This window comes from Elephas maximus, chromosome 4, assembly GCF_024166365.1.
Source record: "Elephas maximus indicus isolate mEleMax1 chromosome 4, mEleMax1 primary haplotype, whole genome shotgun sequence".
Taxonomy (NCBI): domain Eukaryota; kingdom Metazoa; phylum Chordata; class Mammalia; order Proboscidea; family Elephantidae; genus Elephas; species Elephas maximus.
Window position 1 is genome coordinate 109,950,834 of NC_064822.1, and position 27,167 is coordinate 109,978,000.

The window sequence follows — 27,167 nt, forward strand, 5'->3', positions numbered from 1 at the left end:
AAGAGAACTCAGGAGGACATTAGAGGACAAACTATCACACTAATACCCTACCTTTCTGCACTTGATAAGATGATAAGGGAACCTGCAGGCCCTGATCTGGTGGTTTTTATCATAGGGGCACTGTAATAACTTCTCAGGGTCCAGGGAATCGACTGAAAGAGAGAAAAATACGTTAAGTATAGAGAATACACTACAGCATTCTAGGCACACTGGATTTTTCAAGAGACTCTGTAAGAACAACAATACAGTCTAAAGACAGCTTATGATTTTTTAAAAGGAAGACTAAACATTTAAAAAAGAAAATGTAACTCTTTAAGTAGATAAAACTATTATCACTGAATCTTAGTAAGTCCAGTACAACCAACTGTCATGGGATGGAGTCTTAATTCATCTTCTGTTGTACATATTGTTGTTCTCATTGTTGGTTACCCTCACTATAAAAATAAAAGGTTAAATGAAAAGACTAGCTCTTTTCCTTTTCTGAAAGTGCTAATTCAGGGTCACTGCTGTTCTCTAGCAAGCTCAGCCAGAGCTCCCAACCAGTACGTTAAAGCCTGAATGGACTGCAGGTGTGTCAATAAATCAATGCAGGGGCTCTCTGCACCTGCATGCATTTCCCCCCCCCCTCCCCCGCCACCCAAGTCCTTGGGCAAGTTGAGGGTAGTAAACCTCCTCCACCAGCATCCCTGGCTATTTAGTATGCCATGACATAAAAAAAAAGTCGGGAAGCACTGCTCTATATCTGTTACATGTTCTATGGAAGCTTGAGAATTTTAGTTGATAAATTTCTTATTCATCTGTCTGCTTTAACTTACTCCTATACATTATTCAAGTTCCTGATCTTGGTCACTTTAGTTACCTCTCAAATGAAACCCATACCTTTATCAGATAGGTGGTTTTGATATTTTGAAAGAAAAAAAAAATTTCTTTAATTTAGTGATTGCCACCTTGGCCAGCTAAAGAGAACAATCTGCAAAAACAGAACTCCTGAGGTTAAGGTGACTGCAGACATATGGAGCTGCTGTGTTAAAGTTCCTAACCTACACAAAGCTATTTAAAACTTCTCTAAGATGCCTAGGCTGAGCCCCCATTTTTTTTTCTAAATAATATTTTATTGTGTTTTGGGTGAAGGTTTACACAGCAGTTTAGGTTTCTATTCAACAATTTCTACACCAATTGTTTAGTGACAGTGGTTACATTCTTCACAATGCTTGAACATTCTCATTATTTCTGTTCTGGCTGTTCCATTTTGAGCTCCAAATTTTCACAAGCCTGGTTAAGGAAGGGAAATCAAATGGTTAAGCACATTCCGTGTATATTATGAAGACAAGAGGCAACTTAATAAAATGCTCTTGCCACCACTGAGGGGATGATAAAAATGAAATAAGATAAACAATTCACATTTGATAAGAAGCTTATAAACCAGGAGACTGCTATGAAAATCAGAAGCCAGTGGGGAACTGAAACAGTTTCACTGGAAGAGTGGTAAACATGAAATAAATTGCTAACCATGATCATGATGCAAATAAGCCAGAAAGGTGACTTGAAGGACAGAATGACTAGGAAGAAAAAGTCTGAGAGGACAGACAAGCTTATTATGCCAGCCAGGCTCTTCCTGACCAGCAATCCTTTTAATATTTCTGAAGCTTCAGGACACTCAGGCAGAGTTTACAGATGAAATTGTTATTAGTTTTCCTTCATTTAATCCATTCCATCACTAGCAAATGTTAGGCTATGTCAGCAGCTGACAGACTAGATATACCTTATGATTCACACACATTATACTGCCCACACGGTGGCATATATCAGAGTTGATAATGATAGCTTCCTACTATAATGCTTTACTTCTTGTCTCTGGTGACTTAGTTCTAATCTGGTTTGTCTAGATTAAAAAATATTTTTAATAACAGAAATAATATATAAATGTATTCCTATTGGAAAAAACTCAATACACATAAACTGAAGGTTCTTTTTGGGCCTTCTTCAATCCTCTTCCTTCCCTGGAGTAACCAGTTATCAGTTTGTAACCATGACAGGGGTAACCCAAGTTATCAAACCTTTTTCTGTGCATGATAGGTACATTATGTTTTGTTTATATGTATATGTAAGTATGTATCTATATATATACATTAAATAAATGTGATCACAGTGTACCTTCTATCTTGCAACCTTTTTCAGTTGATGTATCCTGGAGCTCTTTCCATGTCAGTACATACAAGGAATATTTCATTGCTGTATATGGATGTACCACAGATTCTTAATCAGCTCCCTTACTGATGGATGTTTAGGTTGTTTCCAGTTTTTTACTATTATATACAGTGCTGTGACTAACAATCTGGTATATACTTCTTTGTGCACTGTGCAAGTATTTCTCTAGGACAGATACCAAAGAGTGCTGCACTGAAGTGTATGTACATTTTAAGTTGTAATAAATCTATCAAACTGCTCTCTGGGAATGTATATAATTTAGAAAACAAAGCAGGCTTGATAACCTTCCCCCATAAGCAGGGACTCAGATGTTTCTCAGACGTGGGCAGGGCCTAGAATCCATGGTTGAGAGATGGAGGATGCACCATGGAAATAAAGACTAGGCCTGGCAAAAATATTATTAGCTAAGAGGTACAGCCCTAAGACATAAATTGGAAATCTTTAGGAATTAGATTCATGAATCAGATTAAGGTTGGAGTTTCAGGTCAATTTGGGAAAATGGTCGAGAATATTCTAAGGCAGTGTTTCCTTAGATGTTAAGTCACTTGGGGATTGTGTTAAAATGCAGATTCTGATTACTAGGTTTGGGATAGGGCCCAGGATTAGGCATTTATAATGCATTCCTAGGTTACATTTTTGTAAGAAAAAAATTGTGGCTGAGAAAAGTGAGAGTGAAAGGAGAGATGTTGCTTTCTAATACAGAATAATAAATTTCTAAGAATAAATACATATACCACACAGGACTTCAGATTTTAAGTAAATATGTTTAAGGAAAAATTAAGGGGAGGGGGGGAACCTAGGGAAGAACAAAGAATCATCCTTCTAGAGTAATGGTTCTCAAAGTATAGTCCTAAGGGCAGCAGCGTCAGCATCACCTGGGAATTGTCAGAAATGGAAAATTTCAGGTCCCTCCCCAGACCTTCTGAATTAGAAATTCTGGAGTTGGGGCCCAGCAACTTGTTTTAACAACCCTTCCAGGTGATTTTGCTGCATGCTAATCTGAGAACCACTGCTCCAGATATTTAATAAAGACTATTTCCATGAATTTTCTGTATTTTGGTGATAAAGATTTCCATTGGACTCTTCCTAGAAGGTAGACGGGGGTTAAAATATCCCTTAGTTGGACTTAATAATTATGACATTCTGGACAAACGGCAAAGTAGGAAACAAAGTAGGCCCTGTTGACAAACTTCATTCACAAGCATCACTCAGGTGTTCCTCAAACTTGGTCAGGGCCTAGAAATCATAATGCCTTGTGCGGTATTAACTATGTATAAACCAGGGCTTCAAACCAGTTCACTATGGTTCAATCCCCTGCTGAGGACTTGTATTTCCACCCCAGATATCTGAATCTTATAAGAACCACCTGCGGATCTTGTTAAAACGTAGCTCGATTCAGTGTATCTGGGGGTAGAAATGCAAATTCTCAGCAGGGGGGTCAAAGTGGAACAAACTGGTTGGAAGCCCTGGTATAAACAACATGTAAGACTCTGGTTTTGACTCTGTCCCTAACAACGTTTGTGACTTTGGGCAAATCAATCTAGGCTCTATTTTTTCAGCTATAAAATTTGAGGGTTAAATTAAATGATTTTTCAGGTCTCTTTTGCTTCTACATGTGTATGATTCCAGTGCTGGCTCCCCTTTGATTACCTAAGGTTTCTTGATCACTTCAGAAATAAGAATTCTCCCCAGGATTTAATGCTAAAAACTTAATGTACATTAACATTATTGTGTATGCTATATTATTCCTCAAAATGGAGAGATTACTATTTCCATGTCATACAAGGAGAAACTGAGGTTCTGAGTGGTTGAAAATGCCTCATTTAATATGGTTTAACACAGGTATCCTGACTGTAGCCTTTTCAAAGCTCTATGACTTCTCATAGCTATTATTCACATTTCAAGTGTCTTATTTCAAATTTGGGCACTTCTGTATATCATTACCACAACAGACTTTTCCTCCTCAGCAGTTTAGGGAGAAATTTAAATACCTCCCCAAAAAAAAAAAAATTTTTTTTTTTTAACACACTAAACATCTTGTCATACAGAAAACTATATGAAAACAATCTATTTTCTAAGATCAACAAGAAATACATACTATAAGTTTCTTCCATGTTGGAAATGAAGGAGCCGAATCCAAGTGCTGGGGGGAAAAAAAAAGCCATGGTTCAGTGACTCAGAAATAAAATGTACCAAAGATAGCACTAAGTGGAGTCAAACTAGAATTGAAACTACCCAACTTCAACATAAGAAACCTTTAAATCTTCTTTTAAAGCATTCTTTACGTCTTCGAAGCATTTTTATATCACTGCCTAATTCATATCCTTGGACTAAATGCTCAGGCCCACTAATAGTTAAGAAAAATCAAATATGACTACTAATTTCAGCTGTATTCAGGTGCCAAGATGTCAGTCTGTTTTAAGTGTTACTACAACAACCTGCCACTAAAAAAAAAAAAAAAGCCACTATTTACCATCTATTAGGATTTGTGGCTATTTAACGATAAAGGAGGCAAAGCAAGACCACAAGAGTACTATGCTATTTAAGCATCTGGATAAACACAGAAACAGAATCAGCCCCAAAGCATAGAAACAGGATACTATTTTAAAACTCTCAAGTTCTTAAGAACAGGATGGGTAGGCTGCAGTCTTCCTCCTTCCTGGAATATGGGGATTCTGGAGGCCTGTGTCAGATGGTACACACTTAGCCCATCCAATATGCTCAGAGACATTCTAGTTTGCCATTGCCATGATTTTAACATGATCAAGAAGTGCCACAATGACATCCCCCTCCTCACCCTTTTTCAGTGATGCTTCACCTTCTCTGCCCCAAACCTCCTACTAAAATATAATGCCTTGGTTATTTAAGTCTCTCCAGTTAATGGTCATTCCCTCTGTGTACTGAGAGAAAACTTCTCATCGTTAGGACTTAAGCACTATTCATTTTATGGATAACACAGACATAAAGCAAGTCTGTAGCAGAAATGTAAAAAATTAAAGGGTGACGACTTCATAGTTTTTGTCCTCTTCTACAGAGTCCCTATTGAGTACTGTGATTAAATACCATCATTATGCGGAAAAGTAAAACTTATATAAAACTACTCCCACAGAAAACCTAAAAAATAGAAAATAGATTTACAGCTACTGTCTCTAGAGCAAGCTCTCCTTTGGCCACTCACACAATTCCACATGCCTTCATCCCATTCTATGACATAAGCAGCCTTGGAACCTATGATAGGAAACACAAGAGATAGCTGGAACTCTAGTAAATTGCTACAGAGCCCATTTGTTAAGGGCAATCTTCAGTGAAACTGTCTTAAAGTGAATTTTCCAGGTCTGGATTAAGAAACCTTGACCTTCCTTTCTCAAATATTTTACTTACATATAGCTGCTTTACCCTTTATCATTAAAAATAAAAGGTTTGAAGGGAAAAGCCAATTATTATGTTTTCATTTTAAGGCATTTAAAGGAGTATTCAGAGCCAGATTCAGAAGCCTGTAGGCCGCCAATATATCCTTTGGGAGCAAAAGGATTCTGGGCACTGGAATTCATAGCCTTATAATTCGGCAAGGTTGACTTAAGTATCTTCTGCGTCTGCTAACAGGTGATTCTTCACATCTTTACCTTTTCCCTAGTACCACACCACGGTTAAATGGACAAACCATGTGAAGCAGTCAAGTCTAGGGGCTGGATGTAGTCGTAAGCAACTGGCTTAACTCTAAACTGAGCTGGGAACCTCAGTAAATGACGCGGTCCCTTCCTATTTTCTTCCTTTAAACGAACAAACACAATCAGAGCCGACTTAAGCAACGGGACTAAACAGATGAAGGCGGTTAACTTAAAAGTGTATAGAAAAAGGCGCTGGACAGGCAGGCCCTCGGGTGGACGATGGAGAGAACAGGCCGGTAGTCAAACTGCGCAGAGAACCCACAAGGCGTAAGGCTACGGGTGGAAAAGGGAACAGAAGGTTATTAGGTAGTGAAGGTACACGAAGGTGGAAAGACTGACAGGTCCAGTACACTAAGGGTGAAGTGGCCTGAGGCGCCAAGCCCGGGCCAGGACGCCTTACCTACCTCGATCACGACACGCTCTGCCACGACCGCCCCCGCCCCACATCAGCGCCCCAGCAACGCTCACTTCCGGCCCCTGACGTTAAGGGGTGAGGCCCCCCCACTTCCTGTGACGTAGTCTACGCTCTGGTCGAAAAGCTAGGCGCCTGGGTTTGCGCGCCTGGCTGTGGGCTTCTAGGGCTTCCCCTCTGCTGGCAGTTCCGCTTCGGGATCCATCCTTTTCGGACTCCTGAAATGATGGCGGCTGCGACTGAGTGGACCTCACTTCCTTTCTTGGCTTTGTGGCGGCCATCTTAGAAAAAAAAACTAATAGTTAGAAATGGGCTCTTGAGGAGAGAATGGGCTTGGTTACAGGTGGGATGCGGACTGGAAAGAAGCCTGTTTGTAGTTGTCCAGCTAGAAGGGTAATTTAGACTTTTAGGAGAGAGAAGAGGAGAAAACAAGAAGGCAGAACAGGCAAAAACCAATCACCAAGGACAGGAATTTTGTGTCTAGCTCTTTTTGTTTAGTACGTTGTGGAATCTTAAAATTCACAAGTCAACAGTAGTATTTGAGAATGCTTGGTAGGATGATAAATAATTGGTAGTCAGATAAAGAGGAGTTTTAGGGCTGGGGAGAGAGCTCAACGGGAAGAGATAGAATGCCAGGAAGTTATAATTTGATAGTGGAAAGCCAAACATGTATTGTGGGCCTTTGTTCTGGAAACTCTGTGATACTACAACGAATAACCCTTGTGAATGTAAGAAGCAGTTCTATTCATAAACGTGATTAGGGAAACAGGTCCCAAAGTGGATAAAAGGTTAAAAGGCAATAATAAATAAAAAAGCGATACAGGTTGTAAATTCGTATTCGGAAAAAATTGAGTTTTAAATGACCTGGGAAGGCTTTATGGAGAAAAAGGACTTGTAGTTTTTGGAGGTTAGAAAACAAAAAGGGTGGGTGGGTAGGGGAAGTAAGGTGTTGACTCACCAAGTAGATCTGGTGATAATATTTTTCAAAACCAAGAAGTAAAAGATGTGGTCTGAAAAAAAGTTTGCTGTCCAAGGTGTAGGGGACAGTCTGGAAGATTAGTTTGGGGCTGAAACGTTGGGATTTCTAGAAAATTTCAGTGTCATATAGAGCACAAATATGACTTGGGGGAACGTGTCCTGACAGCAAAAATCAAACGTAGCTTTAGTGAAAAGTTTTGTGGGAGTGGTTAATTTTATTTTTAATGTGACTAATTTGTGAGCATTTAAGGAACCCTGGTGGTGCAGTGGTTAAGCACTCAAGTCAGCAGTTTGAGTACCAGTGGCTCTACCTGGGAGAAAAGATCTGGCAATCTGCTCCCAGAAAGACTACAGACTAGGAAACCCAATAGGACAGATTTACTTTGTCCTGTAGGTTTGCTGTGAGTTGGAATTGACTTCAGGGCACACAACAACAACTTGAAAACATGTTCTCAGTTTTTTTTTTTTTTTTTTTAGGTTAGCCCTTGGGCTGAGGAAAGTGTTATGGATTGAATTGTGTCCTCCCAAAATCTGTCAACTTGGTGAGGCCATGATTCCCAGTAGTGTGTGATTGTCCGCCATTTTGTCATCTGATGTGACCTTCCAGTGTGTTTTAAATCCTATCTCTATGCTGTTAATGAGGTGCGATTACTGGCAGTTATGTTAGTAGAGGAGGACTGACTGGAAGATTAGGTTGCATCTTAAACCAATCTCTTTTGAAATATAAAAGAGCAAAGCGAGCAGAGAGACAGTGGGACCTCATACCACCAAGAACGGAGCACTGGGGGCATAGCGAGTCCTTTGGACCCAGAGTCTGTGATGAGGAGCTCCTCGATTGGGGAAGATTGATGACAAGGACCTTACCCCGGAGCCTACAGAGAGAAAAAACCTTCCACTGGGGCTGGTGCCCTTAATTCAGACTTCTAGCCTACTAAACTGTGAGAGAATAAATATCTGTTTGTTAAAATCATCCACTTGTGGTATTTCTGTTATAGCAGCAGTGGATAAGAGAGTGTGCTTCACAGCCTTCAGTTCAGATTAAAACCCTAAAAAGAAACAGGTGTTGATGGAAGCTGAGCCCAAGCTATTCTTGATGTAGGCTCGTGGTTTTTAATCTTGTCTGCCATTAGAATCATCTGGGGAGCTTTTAAGACATACCATGCCAATTTCCCATCTCAGATCAATTAATCAGAAAGGTCCAGGCATAGTTATTTTTAAAAAGCTACCCAGATGATTCTAATGTATAGCCAGGGTTGACAACCACTCACCTAGGCGCTGTTCTGAATTTACAAAAGCTGTTATTTCACCTGAATGGCCTGGTTGATTCATATGGAGGAGCAAGCTGTTAATGTCCTTCTGGAAAGATAATTGTGAGAATGAAAACTTCATTGCAAGCTTAGCATAAAACATTTTAGAAAATGCTGCTGTTTTGACAAATCAGTTTCAGATTGGTAGGAGATATTTTAAAATAATTCCTACCAAATCCAAAACCTCTGAGCTTATCACAACATCATTTGTGCAAAATTGGTGGGGCCAGTGTGATTTGAACTGAAATGTGATTTTTCAGGCTTTAAATTGCAGTAATCTTGTGCAATTGTTGACACTGTTTCTGTGACCCATAAGTACTTTTCATTCAGACACCTGCAGATTGAAATTTCTGAGGAAGAAAGAGCTAAGGGGTGGGGGGGATGAGGAGTGAGTATCAAACCAGAATTCAAAGTCAGGCCTCACTGCCTTTAGTGATGCTTTCTCAAGGTGACTGTTTCCTCAATTGATAAAGCCGTTCCATTTAGCACCAGTGAACAAGCCTACCAACTTTGAAAAAAAAAAAAAAAGACTTTTGTGGAAATTTTAAAATAAGAATGCCGTATATATCTATTCTTAAATGCTTTGTTCATCCTTTCCAACCCAGAAAATTTGTGCTTTATCTGAGATCCCTCCTGTGCTTTCTTTCAGACTGGTTTTCCAACCAGGTTGAATATATTTGAAAAGGAAAAAATGAGAGGCCAGGCATTTACACAAGGGTCATTCTAGAAGCTAGTTGGGATTAATACCCTAAACTCCATCTGATTCTTGCTAGTTCTGCTGATAGGGTAGCCACCCAGGGACCCTAGCATTTATTCTTAAATTATAGATTGTGTTTTTAGAATTCATAATTATTAGTTAAAAATGAAGACTCTGGACTAATGAGTAAAAAAATAGATATGTACTCTAGTGACTGAAAAAAACCTTTGTTAGAAGATGACTTGTCTCAGCCTTTAGAATTGAAGGAATTTTAGTAGACTCGTTGGAAACTTTCAGTGTTTCAAAAAGCCTAGTAAGAGACTTACATCATCCTGAGACCAGAAGAACTAGATGGTGCCCGGCCACAACCAATGACTGCCCTGACAGGGAGCACAACAGAGAACCCCTGAGGGAGCGGGAGAACAGTGGGATGCAGACTCCAAATTCTCATAAAAAGACCAGACTTAATGGTCTGACTGAGACTAGAAGAATCCCAGTGGTCATGGTCCCCAAACCTTCTGTTGGCCCAGGATAGGAACCATTCCTGAAGACAACTCATCAGACATGGAATGGACTGGACAATGGGTTGGAGAGAGATGCTGATGAGGAGTGAGCTACTTGTATCAGGTGGGCACTTGAGACTGTGTTGACATTTCCTGTCCGGAGGGGAGATGGGAGGGTAGAGAGGGTTAGAAACTGGCAAAATGGTCACGAAAGGAGAGACTGGAAGGAGGGAGCGAGCTGACTCATTAAGGAGAGAGTAAGTGGGAGTATGTAGTAAGGTGTATATAAGTTTATATGTGAGAGGCTGACTTGATTTGTAAACTTTTACTTAAAGCACAATAAAGATTATTAAAAAAAATGCCTAGTAAGACTCAATTTTTTGCCCATTAGAAGACTAAAATATTTCTTTGTTTTGGGCTTTGATTTTATCAAGTAAGTCCTGGCTTTCTCATCTAATTATGATTTCTGACTGGTAGTTAAGTGCCTAATTAAAAATAGAAAAATTATTCAATAAATGCAGTTGCAGGATCTTTCAAAATGAGCGATCTATGGGGGAAATAATAAATTTCTTATGGGTGAGGGTAGATTGGGAAGTACTGCTTTAGAGGTTGGTTGTTTACAGTTGTTTAGGTAAAGTGGCAGGGAGAGATGGTAGGAACCAATGAAAATATACTTTTATTTGAAAAAGAGTCTGTAATGGGAGCTTGCCAAGAAGAGCCAACATTCAGCTCTAGAAAGCTGGAGTAAGATACAGGATGATTGAAAAAACTAGTAGTGGTATTTTCTTTAAACATCTGTGTAAACGTTATAAAACTCTCTAATCCACACTGTCTGCAATAATTACCGGTGTACTTGAGAAATCTGTTCTCTGTGATTTTCCTTGACTTCTAGGTGAGTCCCTTCTTAGACACAAAAAACAGCTCCTCAACCTTTTATTGGTGTAGGCATCTAAGATGTAAATTGTAAGCCAAAGTTTCTTTAGTACGATTCTTTAAAAATCCAGTTCCCACTCACGACAACCCCATGTATTTTATTTATTGATTTTTATTGTGCTTTAGGGTGAAAGTTTACAGCTCAAGTTAGTTTTTCGTTCAAAAATTTATCAGTCACATTTTGGAGATTACAATCAGTGTCACAAAACAACGTGTACATAAATTTTTGAATGAGAAACTAACTTGAGCTGTTAACTTTCACTAAAGCACAATAGAAAAAATTTATACATGTATCATTTTGTGACATTGGTTGCAGTCCCCACAATGTGACAGCACTATCCCCCTTTCCACCCCAGGTTCCCTGTGTTCATTCGTCCAGTTTTCTTGTCCTTTCCTGCCTTCTTGTCTTGATTTTGGACAGGAGTTGCCCATTTGGTCTCATATGTTTGATTGAACTAAAAAGCACATTCCTCATGTGTGTTATTGCTTTATAGGCCTGTCTAATCTTTGTCTGAAAAGTGGGCTTCAGTGGTGGTTTCAGTTCTGAGTTAGAGTATCCAGGGTCTGTGTCTGGGGGTTTCTCCATTCTGTCAGATCTGTTAAGTCTGGTCTGTTTTTGTGAACTTGAGTTTTGTTCTACATTTTTCTTTTGCTCTGTCTGGGACTTTCTGTTGTGATCCCTGTCAAAGTAGTCAGTGGTGGTAGCCGGGCACCATCTGGTTCTTCTGGACATAGGCTGGTGGAGGTTCTGGTTCACGTGGTCCTTTCGTCCTTTGCGTTAATATTTTCCTTATCTTTGGTTTTCTTCATTCTCCTTTGTTCTGGATGGGATGGGATCAATAGATGTATTTTAGATGGCCTCTCGAAAGCTTTTAAAACCCAAGCTGCTACTCTTTCTTCGAAGGTGCCTCTGGGTGGATTGGAACTACCAACCTTTGGTTAAGTAGCTGAGGGCTTAATCACCTTCACCACCCAGAGACTAAAGAAACATTTGTTGTTGTTAGTTGCTGTTGAGTCTATTCCAACTCATGGCAACCCCATGTGTGCAGAGTAGAACTGCTCCACAGGGTTTTCGAGGCTGTTCCTACCTAAATAGTGTAAAAGATTGATCTTGGATAGAACAGTTCTAAAATTCCAATACTGCCATTCTTCTCATCTGTTATTTTGAGGAATGCCAAATGTTTAAACCCAAGGATCATTTTCTTTGTGAAGTCATTTTCTAACCTCTGCCTGGGGATAAGTCTTTACATTTTCTTGTAGCCTCCCTTTACCTTCCCTCCCTCCCTCCCAGCACTTAAGTATGCCTTATACCAGTGGTTCTCAAAGTGTGAGCCATAGACCAGCAACATTGGCATCATCTGGGAACTTGAGAAAATGCAAAATTTTAGGCCCTATCCCAGATCTACTGAATCAGAAACTCTGGGGGTGAGGTGCCCAACAATCTGTATTTTAACAAGCTCTCCACTGCTAAAGTTTGAGAACCATTGCTGTCTACTACAGTTGAAAACATTGTTTCCTCATAATGGACTCGGTCCACTGCAATGCTTAGCATAATGTCTCAAGCATAGCAGATACTTGACCATTTGACTTGAGAACACGGATATATTTTGTAAGGAATTGAAGCAACTGTAAGACGTCATCTATCTTGTAAAAGAATATATGAAAAGAAGAGACTAAAAAAAATTCTTTTTCATCCTCTGTTTTATACCGTAGCTGGTTGGGAAGCCTGAACAAAAAAAGCCCCATAGTGTATGGACCAACCACAAGATGAAGATGTGGAACCAATAGAATAAGTTTCGGTATGTATCAAGGACATGAGTAATGGGCTTTAGCAATTTTCTTCCCCAAAGTTCATACTGTGAATGTAAGGGTAGAAACCATGAAACTTGACTTTAGGGAAGAAACTGTATAGCCAAAAAGTCTCATTACTATCCCATAAATATAATTTAAATTGCCTTGATAGGCCTTCTTGCAGAAGAGAATACCAGTTACCAAGGTTTTATTTTTTAATTTTTTTAATTAACTTTTATTGAGCTTCAAGTGAACGTTTACAAATCAAGTCAGTCTGTCACATATAAGTTAATATACATCTTACTCCTTACTCCCACTTGCTCTCCCCCTAATGAGTCAGCCCTTCCAGTCTCTCCTTTCGTGAAAACCTTGGCAGCCTCCAACTCTCTCTATCCTCCCATCCCCCCTCCAGACAGGAGATGCCAACACAGTCTCAAGTGTCCACCTGATATTATTAGCTCACTCTTCATCAGCATCTCTCTCCCACCCACTGTCCAGTCCGTTTCATGTCTGATGAATTGTCTTCGGGGATGGTTCCCATCCTGTGCCAACAGAAGGTTTGGGGACCATGACCGCCGGGATTCCTCTAGTCACATCCAGACCATTAAGTATGGTCTTTTTATGAGAATTTGGGGTCTGCATCCCACTTATCTCCTGCTCCCTCAGGGGTTCTCTATTGTGCTCCCTGTCAGGGCAGTCATCGGTTGTGGCCGGGCACCAACTAGTTCTTCTGGTCTCAGGATAATGTAGGTCTCTGGTTCATGTGGCCCTCTCTGTCTCTTGGGCTCTTAGTTGTCGTGTGACCTTCGTGTTCTTCATTCTCCTTTGCTCCAGGTGGGTTGAGACCAGTCGATGCATCTTAGGCCGCTTGTTAGCTTTTAAGACCCCAGACGCCACATTTCAAAGTGGGATGCAGAATGTTTTCATAATAGAATTATTTTGCCAATTGACTTAGAAGTCCCCTTAAACCATGGTTCCCAAACCCCCGCCCTTGCTCCGCTGACCTTTGAAGTATTCAGTTTATCCCGGAAGCTTCTTTGCTTTTGGTCCAGTCCAGTCCAGTTGAGCTGACCTTCCATGTATTGAGTGTTGTCCTTCCCTTCACCTAAAGCAGTTCTTTTCAGCTAATTAATCAGTAAAAAAACCCTCTCCCTCCCTCCCTCTCTCCCCACCTCGTAACCACAAAAGTATGTGTTCTTCTCAGTTTATACTATTTCTCAAGATCTTGTAATAGCGGTCTTATACAATATTTGTCCTTTTGCCTCTGACTAATTTCGCTCAGCATAATGCCTTCCAGGTTCCTCCATGTTATGAAATGTTTGACAGATTCGTCACTGTTCTTTATCGATGCGTAGTATTTCATTGTATGAATATACCACAATTTATTTACCCATTCATCCATAGATGGACACCTTGGTTGCTTCCAGCTTTTTGCTATTGTAAACAGAGCTGCAATAAACATGGGTGTGCATATATCTGTTTGTGTGAAGGCTCTTGTTTCTCTAGGGTATATTCCGAGGAGTGGGATTTCTGGGTTGTATGGTAGTTCTATTTCTAACTGTTTAAGATAACGCCAGATAGATTTCCAAAGTGTTTGTACCATTTTACATTCCCACCAGCAGTGTATAAGAGTTCCAATCTCTCCGAAGCCTCTCCAACATTTATTATTTTGTGTTTTTTGGATTAATGCCAGCCTTGTTGGAGTGAGATGGAATCTCATCGTAGTTTTAATCTGCATTTCTCTAATGGCTAATGATCGAGAGCATTTTCTCAAGTATCTGTTAGCTGCCTGAATATCGTCTTTAGTGAAGTGTGTGTTCATATCCTTTGCCCACTTCTTGATTGGGTTGTTTGTCTTTTTGTGGTTGAGTTTTGACAGAATCATGTAGATTTTAGAGATCAGGCGCTGGTCGGAGATGTCATAGCTGAAAATTCTTTCCCAGTCTGTAGGTGGTCTTTTTACTCTTTTGGTGAAGTCTTTAGATGAGCATAGGTGTTTGATTTTTAGGAGCTCCCAGTTATCGGGTTTCTCTTCGTCATTTTTGGTAATGTTTTGTATTCTGTTTATGCCTTGTATTAGGGCTCCTAGGGTTGTCCCTATTTTGTCTTCCATGATCTTTATCGTTTTAGTCTTTATGTTTAGGTCTTTGATCCACTTGGAGTTAGTTTTTGTGCATGGTGTGAGGTATGGGTCCTGTTTCATTTTTTTGCAAATGGATATCCAGTTATGCCAGCACCATTTGTTAAAAAGACTATCTTTTCCCCAATTAACTGGCACTGGTCCTTTGGCAAATATCAGCTGCTTATACGTGGATGGATTTATATCTGGGTTCTCAATTCTGTTCCATTGGTCTATGTGCCTGTTGTTGTACCAATACCAGGCTGTTTTGACTACTGTGGCTGTATAATAGCTTCTGAAATCAGGTAGAGTGAGGCCTCCCACTTTCTTCTTCTTTTTCAGTAATGCTTTGCTTATCCGAGGCTTGTTTCCCTTCCATATGAAATTGGTGATTTGTTTCTCTATCACCTTAAAAAATGACATTGGAATTTGGATCGGAAGTGCATTGTATGTATAGATGGCTTTTGGTAGAATAGACATTTTTACTATGTTAAGTCTTCCTATCCATGAGCAAGGTATGTTTTTCCACTTAAGTATGTCCTTTTGAATTTCTTGTAGTAGAGCTTTGTAGTTTTTTTTGTATAGGTCTTTTACATCCTTGGTAAGATTTATTCCTAAGTATTTTATCTTCTTGGTGGCTACTGTGAATGGTATTGATTTGGTTATTTCCTCTTCGGTGTTCTTTTTGTTGATGTAGAGGAATCCAAGTGATTTTTGTATGTTTATTTTATAACCTGAGACTCTGCCAGACTCTTCTATTAGTTTCAGTAGTTTTCTGGAGGATTCCTTAGGGTTTTCTGTGTCTAAGATCATGTCATCTGCAAATAGAGATAATTTTACTTCCTCCTTGCCAATCTGGATGCCTTTTATTTCTTTGTCTCGCCTAATTGCCCTGGCTAGGACTTCTAGCACGATGTTGAATAAGAGTGGTGATAAAGGGCATCCTTGTCTGGTTCCCGTTCTCAAGGGAAATGCTTTCAGGTTCTCTCCATTTAGAGTGATATTGGCTGTTGGCTTTGCATAGATGCCCTTTACATAATTACCTTTTGTCTTTGGTGTTCTTCATTCTTCTTTGCTCCAGGTGGATTGAGACCAATTGATACATCTTAGATGGCCGCTTGCTAGCGTTTAAGACCCTAGATGCCACTCTCCAAAATGGGATGCAGAATGTTTTCTTAATAGATTTTATTATGCCAATTGACTTAGATGTCCCCTGAAACCATGGTCCCCAAACCCCCGCCCTTGCTATTCTGGCCTTCAAAGTGTTCGGTTTATTCAGGAAACTTCTTTGCTGTTGGTTTAGTTCAGTTGTGCTGACCTCTCCCATACTGTGTGTTATCTTTCCCTTCACCTAAATTAGTTCTTGTCTACTATCTAATTAGTGAATCCCCCTCTCCCTCTCTCTCTCCCTCCCCATCTCTTAACCATCAAAGAGTATTTCTTCTCTGTTTAAACTATTTCTTGAGTTCTTGTAATAGTGGTCTCATACAATATTTGTCCTTTTGCAGCTGACTGATTTCACTCAGCATAATGCCTTCCAGATTCCTCCATGTTACGAAATGTTTCACAGATTCATCGTTGTTCTTTATTGATGCATAGTATTCCACTGTGTGAATATGCCATAATTTATCCATTCATCCATTGATGGGCACCTTGGTTGCTTCCATCTCTTTCTATTGTAAATAGTGCTGCAATGAACATGGGTGTTTGTGTAAAGGCTCTTGTTTCTCTAGGATATTTTCCAAGGAGTGGGATTGCTGGATCGTATGGGTAGTTCTATTTCTAGCTTCTTAAGCAAGCACCAAATCTATTTCCAAAGTGGTTGTACCATTTTACATTCCCACCAGCAGTGTCTAAGTGTTCCAGTCTCTTCACAACCTCTCCAGCATTTATTATTCTGTGTTTTTTGGATTAATGCCAGCCTTTTTTTTGTTGTTGTTGGAGTGAGATGGAATCTCATTGTAGTTTTGATTTGCATTTCCCTAACGGCTAATCATGGTAGCATTTCCTCGTGTATCTGTTAGCTACCTGAATGTCTTGTTTAGTGAAATGTCTGTTCATATCCTTTACCCATTTTTTAGTTGGGTTATTTGTCTTTTTGTTGTTGAGTTTTTTCAGTAACATGTAGATTTTAAAGATTAGCCGCTGATTGGAAATGTCACAGCTAAAACCTTTTTCCCAGTCTGTAGGCAATCTTTTCAGTCTTTTGGTAAAATCTTTGGATGAGCATAGGTGTTTGACTTTTAGGAGCTCCCCGTTATCTAATTTCTTTTCTGGTGTTTGTACATTTCTAGTAATGTTTTATATACTGTTTATGCCATATATTAGGGCTCCTAGCGTTGTTCCTATTTTTTCTTCCATGATCTTTATCATTTTAGATTTTATAATTAGGTGTTTGAGTTCGTTTTTGTGCATGGTGTGAGGTATGGGTCCTGTTTCATTTTTTTGAAGATGGATATCCAGTTATGCCAGCACCATTTGTTAAAGAGACTATCTTTTCCCCATTTAACAGACTTTGGGCCTTTGTCAAATATCAGCTGCTCATATGTGGATGATTTTATGTCTGGTTTCTCAATTCTGTTCCATTGGTCAATGTATCTGTTGTTGTACCCCTACCAGGCTGTTTTAACTACTGTGGCGGTATAATAGGTCCTAAAATCAGGTAGTGTGAGGCCTCCCACTTTGTTCTTTTTCAGTAACCTTTACTTATCCGGGGCCTCTTTCCCTTCCATGTGAAGTTGGTGATTTGTTTCTCTATCTCATTAAAAAGATATCACTGGTATTTGGATTGGGATTGCATTGCATCTATAGATCACTTAGGGCAGAATAGACATTTTTATAATGTCAAGTCTTCCTATCCATGAGCAAAGTGTGTTTTTCAACTTATGTAGGTCTCTTTTGGTTTCTTAAAATAGTGTCTTTTCGTTTTCTTTGTATATGTGTTTTACATCTCTGGTTAGATTTATTCCTAAGTATTTTATCTTCTTAGGGGCTATTGTAAATGGTTTTGATTTGGTGATTTCCTCTTCGATGCTGTCTTTGTCGGTGTAGAGGAATCCAACTGATTTGTGTATGTTTATCTTGTATCCTGATACTCTGCTAAACTCTGCTATTAGTTTCAGTAGTTTTCTTGAAGCTTTTCTGTGTATAAGATTATGTCATCTGCAAACAGAGATACTTTTACTTTTTCTTTGCCAATTTGGATGCCCTTTATTTCTTTATCTAGCCTAATAGCTCTGGCTAGGACCTCCAGTACAATGTTGAATAAGAGTGGTGATAAAGGGCATCCTTGTCTGGTCTTAAGGGGAATGCTTTCAGTCTTTCTCCATTTAGGATGACGTTGGCTGTTGGCTTTGTATAAATGCCCTTTATAATGTTTAGGAATTTTCCTTCTATTCCTATTTTGCCGAGAGTTTTTATTAGGAATGGGGTTGGACTTTGTCAAATGCCTTTTCTGTATCAATTGATAAGATCGAATGGTTCTTGTCTTGTATTTACGTGATGGATTACATTGATTGTTTTTCTAATGTTGAACCATCCCTGCATACCTGGTATGAATCCCACTTGGTCATGGTGAATTATTTTTTTGATATGTTGTTGAATTCTATTGGCTAGAATTTTGTTGAGGATTTTTGCATCTAAGTTCATGAGGGATATTGGTCTGTAATTTTCTTTTTTTGTAGTGTCTTTACCTGGTTTTGGTATCAGGGTTATGCTGGGTTCGTAGAATGAGTTTGGGAGTATTCCATTCTTTTCTATGCTCTGAAATACCTTTAGTAGTAGTGGTGTTAACTCTTCTCTGAAAGTTTGGTAGAATTTTCCAGTGAAGCCGTCAGGGCCAGAGCTTTTCTTTCTTGGGAGTTTTTTAGTTTTTCAATCTCTTGTTATGGGTTTTTTTAGTTGTTCTGCCTCTGATTGTGTTAGTTTAGGTAGGTAATGGGTTTCTAGAAATTTGCCCATTTCCTCTAGATTTTCAAATTTGTTAGAAACTACTTTTCATAGGACTCTGTTATGATTCTTTTAATTTCAGTTGGTTCTGTTGTGATATTATCCATCTTATTTCTTATTTGGCTTATTTACTTCGTCTCCTATTTTTCTTTTGTCAGTCTGGCCAGTGATTTATCAATTTTGTTAATCTTTTCAAAGAACCAGCTTTTGGCCTTGTTGACTCTTTCAATTGTTTTTCTGTTTTCTATTTCATTTAATTCTGCTCTAATTTTTATTATTTGCCTTTTTCTGGTGCCTGAAGGTTTCTTTTTTTTGCTCTCTTTCTATTTGTTCAAGTTGTAGGGATAATTCTTTGATTCTGGCCCTTTCTTTTTTTTGTATGTGTGCATTTATTGATAGAAATTGACCTCTGAGCACTGCTTTCGCTGTGTCCCAAAGGTTCTGACAGGAAGTGTTTCATTCTTGTTGGATTGTATGAATTTCTTTATTCCATCCTTTATTTGTTCTATAATCCAGTCGTTTTTGAGCAAAGTGTTGTTCAGTTTCCATGTGTTTGATTTCTTTTCCCTGATTTTTCCGCTATTCTAGTTTTATGGCTTTATGGTCAGAAAAGATCCTTTGCAATATTTCAATGTTTTGGATTCTGTTAAGGCTTGATTTTTGGCCTAATGTGTGGCCTATTCTAGAGAATGTTCCGTATGTGTTGGAAAAGAAAGTATACTTGGGTGCTGTTGCGTGGAGTGTTCTATATATGTCTATGAGGTCAAGTTGGTTAATTGTGGGGTTTTTTCTCTTCTGTGTCTTTATTGAGCTGCTTTCCGGATGTTCTGCCCTTCACTGAAAGTGGTATGTTCAAGTCTACTATTATTGTGGAGCTATCTGTCTCACTTTTCAATGCTGTTAGAGTTTGTTTTATGTATCTTGAGGCCCTGCATTGGGTGCATAAATATTTAGTATGGTAATATCCTCCTGGTATATTGTCCTTCCTTATGCTTTGTGGTAGGTTTAAGTCTGAAGTCTGTTTTGTCAGAAATTAGTATAGCCACTTCTGTTCTTTTTTGTTTGTTGTTTGCTTGATATATTTTTTTCCATCCTTTGAGTTTTAGTTTGTGTCTTTAAGTGTAATGTGTGTCTCTTGTAGGCAGCATATAGACATATAGTGTTTTTTAATCCATTCTGCCACTCTCTGTCTCCTTATTGGTGCATTTACTTCATTTTCATTCAGTGTAATTATAGATAGGTATGAGTTTAGTACTGTCATTTTGATGCCTTTTTTGTGTGTGTTGTTGACTGTTTCATTTTTCTACTTATTTCTTTGTGCTGAGTAGTTTTTCTTTGTAAATTGTGTGTTCCTGTTTTTCATTGTAGTTGATTTTGTTTTTGCTGAGTCTTTATGTTTTTCTTTTTTTTAAATTTTGATATGTAGGATTGTTAGTCTTCTTTGTGGTTTCCTTAATATTTACCCCTGTTTTTCTAAGTTTAAACCTAACTTGTATCTCCCTATATTGCCTTGATTTCCTCTCCATATGGAAGATCTATGCCTACTTTATTTATTTAGCCCCTCTTTATTGATTTAATGTTGTCATCTTTTACATAATGACATCACTGATTCCATGTTTTGAGCATTTTTTGGTCTTGATTTATTTTTGTGATTTTCCTATCTGGGTTGATATCTGGTTGCTTTGTCCTGTGTTCTAGTGTTGAGTTGATATCTGATTATTGATTTTCTAACCAGAGAATTCCCTTTAGTGTTTCTTGTAATTTTGGTTTGGTTTTTGCAAATTCTGTAAGCTTCTCTTTATCTGGAAATGTCTTAATTTCCCCTTCATATTTGAGAGACAGTCTTACTGGATATATGATTCTTGGTTGGCAGTTTTTCTCCTTCAGTGCTTTATATATGTCATCCCATTGCCTTGTTGCCTGCATGGTTTCTGCTGAGTAGTCCAAACGTATTCTTAGTGATTCTCCTTTGTAGGTGACTTTTTGCTTATCCCTGGCCACTCTTAAAATTTTCTCTTTATCTTTGGTTTTGGCAAGTTTGATTATAATATGTCTTGGTGACTTTCTTTTGGGATCTACCTTGTATGGGGTTCGATGGGCGTTTTGGGTAGATATCCTTTCATTTTTCACGACATCAGGAAACTTTTCTGCCAAAAAATCTTCAGCAATTCTCTCTGTATTTTCTGTTATCCCTCCCTGTTCTGGTATTCCAATCATTCGCAAGTAAGGGAGTCCCATATGATTCTTAGGGTTTCTTCATTTTTAAAAATTCTTTTATCTAATTTTTCTTAGAATATATTGTTGCCAAGTGTTTTATCTTCAATCTCTCTAATTCTGTCTTCCACTTCCTCAGTGCTGCTCCTCTGACTTTCTATTAGGTTGTCTAATTATGTAATTTTATTGTGAATCTTCTGAATTTCTGATTGCTGTCTCTCTATGAATTCCTGTAGCTTATTAAATTTTTCATTATGTTCTTGAATAACCTTTTTAATGTCTTCAGTTGTTTTATCTGTGTGCTCCTTGGCTTGTTCTGAGCTTTGCCTGATCTTGTTTCTGATATCTTGAAGAGTTCTGTATATTAATCTTTTGTATTCTACATTTGGTAATTCCAGGGATACATCTTCATTCAGGAGAGTCCTTGATTTTTTGTTTTGGGAGTTTGTTGAAGGAATCATGGTCTGCTTCTTTATGTGAGTTGATATTGACTGTTGTCTGCAAGTCATCTATAAGTTATTGTATGAATTTATTTTATGTTTGCTCACTGTGTCCTAGTTTCTTGCATTGTTTTGTTTTGATATACCCAAATAGGCTACTAGAGTGAGCTAACTTGATTACTGGAGCCTCTGAAGCACTAATGTCCTGTTACCAGATGGCTAGAGCTGTTACCAGGTATATAAGCCTAGGAGTCCATTCACTATTCTTGTATAGATTCAGTTCATGCATCCTGATAGTCAGTCACCTAATGTGTGGTGCAGGCTTTCACCTACTGTCTTAGAGGAGCAGTGGTGATTGGTGTATGCACAGGTTTCTGGTAGTAGCAGGGGGTCACACTCTGAGGAAGGCAGGGGGCTGGCAACTTTTCTCCGAGTTGTCTGTGAGGAAGGCATGTCCCTATTCTCTAGAGTATTCTGGTGGGTGGGCTCTGCAGCCATACCATACGCACCCAATACTTTTACCTGTAAGGACTGGTAGGCACCACTTATCCTTGCAATCCTTTCATGGGTGGCTAGGTGGCGTGGTTGGAGCCTCTAGTCCTCAGGCCCCTGCTGTGACTAGGTGAAGGCCCTGTTTAATAGGCACAATGGTATCAAAAGTCCAAAACCTGGCTCTCCACTGCACAGCCGAAACAGATACAGTCAGGCCTCAAACAGATTCACCCTTGCAATATAATAGCCAGATCCTATCTGGTGTAGTGGAGCCACCTGGATCCATGCAGGGGTGAAAGACAAAGTCTGTGGATCACTTGTGCCTGGACTGGAGCTGCTTCTGATCTGAGTTTCCAGATCAGGGGAGTTGGCAGAGTATTTTTCCCCCGTTTTTTAATTTGTTACTTCTCCAAGGCCAGGAGAATGCCCCAGGGAGCACATCAGGACCTACCTCAGGTCCAGGGAAATCAACTGTTAATGAAGCAGGCTGGGGCAGAGGGATCAGATAGATGGGAGAGAGTTCTTTCAAGAGGAGGAGCTACTAGATCCGCATGGTAAATTAGACAAAATCACTTATCGTGTGCCAATAGCACTGATTTATCCCTGATTCCAGAGGCGTGGGTAGCCTGTGTGCACAGCTGGCTCTGTGCCGAGATCACCCCTGGGGGTTAGGGCTGCGTCCTGCACTTGCCTTCTTTCACTGAAGCTGCCGTGTGCTAAACTCCAGGGCCAGCTCCGCTGCAGTCACACCACAGGATCAAGGGTGCTCCACTTTGCTTGCCTTCTTTCGCTGAAGCGGCTGTGTCCCTGAAAACTACCATCAGCCCTGCCATAGTCGCGCCAAGGAACTGGGGCTGAGGCACTGCCGTGGGCTTGGCAACTCCTTGCTGGTTCTGTACCATCTCTCTCTCCCCTGTCACTTAGTCCAATATCTTAACTTTGCATTTGATGCACGGGTTTCCTAGCTTGCCATATATATAATGGATTCACTTGTTTTTTCAGGTCTTTGTTGTAAGAGGGACCACTGGAAGCATCAGACTACTCTGCCATCTTGGCCCCACCACCACCAGTAATGTTTTCTATAGATAGGAAAGTGAGCAGATACTGGTAAGATGAGAAGAGTCTTTTAATTGTTGTAAGTGAATTTAGATTTTCATTAGACTCGTTTATACTGGGCTAACTCTCCAGAGACAGGTGAAATTCTCAGATTTCTTGTTTTGATTGTTCTGATGAATGACTTTGTGGGTGAAGTATTAAGACTTAATTATTCAGGGTTAGAGTACACAGCAGATATGAAAGACTTAAGGTTCAGGCCTTCATTTTTGACTGTTCACTGTTTCAGCCTTGCTCACCTGCCTTCCAGACATCAGGGTCAGGAATCCAATTGGCAGTATTAGAAAGTTTTTCATTTGGTTCCAAAAAACCAAAACCCACTGCTGTCAAGTCAATTCCGACTCATAGTGACTCTATAGAACAAAGTAGAACTGCCCAATAGAATTTCCAAGGAGCACCTGGCGGATTTGAACTGCCGACCTCTTGGTTAGCAGCTGTAGCACTTAACCACTATGCCACCAGGGTTTCCAAAATTGGAGAAATAACCTTTGGAGGATTAAAAAGCTCTGAAATAAAGCAGACCAGAAGTTATAGAAGCAGAGTAGAAACTTCCATTTGTTCCCTGTCCCTCTCAATTGGCTAAGACTCCCATAGTTGTGAAATATAGAAGGGAGGGGTTAGGGTGCCAGATGGTAGAACTTGATGCCGCTTACTGCCCCCTAAATAAAAAGCTTACTATCATCTATAGTAGTTCTCTTGACATGGTAACCTCATGTCTTTGAGCCTTTTGAGTGTGACCACATGGTGAGCATGAAATTTGCAGTTAGCCATCTCTTTAGCTGTTTTTAGATTTTTCTAGAAGGAAAAAGTACTTGTTAAATGGCTGTTAGGCTTTGCCTGTATCACACCCCTCCACCTCTTCCTGGAAATGCTGAAGAGATACCACATTCCACCATTAAAAACTAGTAGGTGCTATGTATGGTTGGGAGGTTATTCTTTAAAAAAAAAAAAAAAAAACTTTAACCTTTTATATTCTGAGATTTCTCCATCTAATGAGTTTCATTTCTCATCAGGAAAACTTACCTTTCTGCATGATGCCAGGTGGTACTGTAACCTGCTGGCTGGCATCCTGTGGTTTGGGTCATAAGGACATATTTCTAAGGATTCTGGCTCTGTGAGGCATAAGGAGCAGGAACCATGAATTGGCAAAGAAAAGATTGACATTTAAGATCAGGTAGTCTTGACATAGGTCTATTTTCTGTTCTCTAAAGAAAAGGGGTGTGTATATTGGGTCTTACGTATGAAAGTTTGGAATAAAGTAATAGTCTAGGCATTTGCAGTAGAGGAAATTTTGTGCCTCAGAAGACCAAAAATTAACTTCTTTACGTATTTTTAGTTTTATATGTTGTTTTAAATAGGGTGTTTTGTCTTCCCACATAGCATATTAAATAGGTAGGGATCCTTGGAAAACTCACAGTACTAGAGGAAGACGGAGCTTACTACCATAAGCTTGAGTACTGGGACTGAGGGCACGTGATTTCCTGTACTATTCAGCACTGCTTCCTTCCGTACCTCCTCCAAAGCTACGTAAATAAATCTCTGAGCCAGAGAAGGATGCTAATTGTTAGATAAGGTCAGTCTAGCCACTTTAGGAAAAGGGGTTCTGCAGAAGAATGTACAGTACCATGTTCAAGTTGAGGCTACTTTATAATTACCTGAGAATACCAGTCTGAAATCTCTAAAGCTGTAGGTATTAACGTGAAGATCCCTTTAAGTGAATGTTATGGATTGAATTGTGTCCTCCAGAAATGCGTGTGAGCTTGGCTAGGTCGTGGTTCCCAGCATTGTTCAGTTGTCTACCATTCTGTGATCTGATGTGATTATTCTGTATTGTAAATCCTAAGGTCTATGATGTTAATGAGGCACTTATGTTAATGAGGACTCAATCTACAGGATTAGGTTGTATTTTGAGTTGGTCTCCTCTGAGATATAAAAGAGAGAATTGAGCAGAGAGGAGAGGGACCTCATACCACCAAGAGAGAAGAGCCAGGAGTGGAGCGTGTCCTTTGGACCCAGGACCCCTGTGCTGAGAAGCTCCTAGACCAGGTAAAGATTGATGACAAGGACCTTCCCCCAGAGCTGACAGAGAGAAAAGCCTTCCCCTGGAGCTGGCACCCTGAAGTTGGACTTCTAGCCTCCTAAACTGTAAGAGAATAAACTTCTGTTTGTTAAAGCCACCTATTTGTGGTATTTCTGTTATAGCAGCACTAGATAACTAAGACAGTGAACTAAGACTATAGCATCTCAAACCTTGAAGTTAACTGCTGTATTTACTGCCAATAGGAGGCCTACTTTCCCCTATTGTTAACTGTCTTTAGCTATCCTAACACTCACTTCAAGGACTCTCAAGTTTCTAGGCAACAGCTACAGCTGAGATTTCTGCAAAACAGGGGCAGAGTAGTCTGGTAGGGGGAAAAAAAAAGATTAAGGCAGACTGGCATAAACAGTAGGGTTGGAAAAGTGCCTGGAGTAGCCTGTTTCAATTCTGCGTTGTGCCATGTATAGGGCATAGACAAAGGGCACATAGGTAGACTGTTAATTGTTGGATTTTCCTGAGGGCATTTAAGTTATTAACTCCAGGCATTTAGACTGGGGTTCCTTTTAGCCACAAAAGCCAGGGTTGTTCTTTAAAGCTTCCATTGCATATTAATGATTATATTAGAATCATCATGAACACTTATTATGAAGCGTGTTGGTGCTCTGGAAAATAAAGGCTGCAGTATAATCCAGTATTGTATACAGTTATCTTCAGATTCTTAAAGATAATGGAAAGGAGTTTCAATACCTAAATGTAGTCTTCAGATGACCCCAAACCTTTATGTTAGCCAGCAGCCTAGAAAAGTATGAAGTTTGCCAGACTAAGAAGACTGGTGATAATAAATGAAGAGTGCTTTAGAATAGGCAGTGAGAACTGGCGACCTTGGATTATTCAACTAGTTATCAATAGCTGAATATCTCATTTAAGGAGGCCAAGATTATAATGGAGACCATTTGGGTTAGTACACGTTAGCCTTGGCAAGAATACTACAAATTTAATACCCCCTTGACACTTAACCCTAGTTTAAAGGATCTTGAGACCTACCTTATTTTTGAAGCAGTGCCTGTCAAGAATCCGAAGGAAAATGTCACTCAAGGAGGAAAAAAATCTGTAAAACAAAGCAAGGCCAATACCTGAAATTTGAGGAGAGGGAAAGTACAGTACATTTTAGTCAAGCAATATAAATCACCTTTGTGTTCAAGCTATTCAATTCTTCTTTTCCCACCATAGTGTTCTATGGTTTCTCAGAGGTTTGGAAGTTTTTGATGCCATAGTTAAGTCTTGGAGAAGTGGCTCTCAATTCTGGTTATGCATGAGAATCACTGAGTAGTTTTAATGTGACAGATCCTTTGGCCCCACTCTTGAACTATTAGATCAGAATCTCCAAGGTTGTGGTCTGGCTAACTGGCTTTAAAACAGTTCTACAGGTGATTCTGATTTGCAGCCAGGGTTGCTAGGCCCTGCTCTGGTGTAGTCAGACCACTCTTAGAAGCGGCTGGTGAGGCCTCTTGGTAGGAGAAATTGCCTCATGATCTTTCTCATGAAGTTTCTCCAAAGACTACTGGTTGGCATGATTAGTGCCATGTCTAAAACTGGCCTTTTTCTTTCTGGGATGCCATATACAATCCCACAGAAGGTGGCAATGAGCTCGCTACATACTCAGACCAAGTTTTTACTTTATTGTTGACATTTCTAATATAGTGTACTGGGCCTTGAGTGAATGTTTTACATATGCCATATCATTTAATTACTTCCTCAGTTATATGAGGGTTACTACCATTTTATAGATTAGGAAACCAAATCAGTGGTGATAGATAGCCTAAAGTTGCAAAGCTGGTAAGTATTTGAATAACATTAATATTATTTGAAGCAATATATGTAAAGCACGTAAGTATCTGGTATATAATAAATAATAAATGTTAGGTCATTACATATACTAATTTATTTAAATCTACACAATAACCCCATGAGATGGGAACTATTATCAATATCATCTCCATTTTGCACACAGGAAAACTGGGTTAGAGCTGGTAAGTGATATGGTTAAGACATGAATTCAAACTTTATGACTCCATAACCTGGGCTCTTAGGCACTAAATCATAAGACTCAGCCCACTATACTCAGCTGTGTTTGAGTCCAGTTTTTTTTCTGATGCCTGGAGTCCTGGTGGTGCAGTGGTTAACCAAAAGGTCAGCAGTTTGAATCCACCACCCACTCCTTGGAAACCCTATGGAGCAGTTCTACTCTGTCCTATAGATTTGCTATGAGTCGGAGTCCACTCAATGGCAACCGGATTTTTTTTTTT

The 27,167-nt window shown here is 39.4% G+C and overlaps 1 protein-coding gene across 4 annotated transcripts in view; it reads right to left on the minus strand.

Annotated features, from left to right (window-relative positions):
• The window catches only part of GTSF1 (gametocyte specific factor 1), a 37,071-nt gene extending 11,125 nt beyond the window's left edge, over positions 1-25,946 (minus strand). Inside the window, exons 1-4 of one of the 4 annotated variants that reach the window (XM_049883354.1) lie at positions 25,906-25,946; positions 6,345-6,569; positions 4,307-4,351; positions 52-152 (exon numbers count right to left, since the gene is read on the minus strand). In XM_049883354.1, the coding sequence (XP_049739311.1) occupies positions 52-152; positions 4,307-4,322 (117 nt within the window). In that variant the 5' untranslated portion in view covers positions 4,323-4,351; positions 6,345-6,569; positions 25,906-25,946. The other 3 variants (XM_049883353.1, XM_049883356.1, XM_049883355.1) reach the window with 3 other exon arrangements.
• Positions 25,947-27,167: the final 1,221 nt, after the last annotated feature.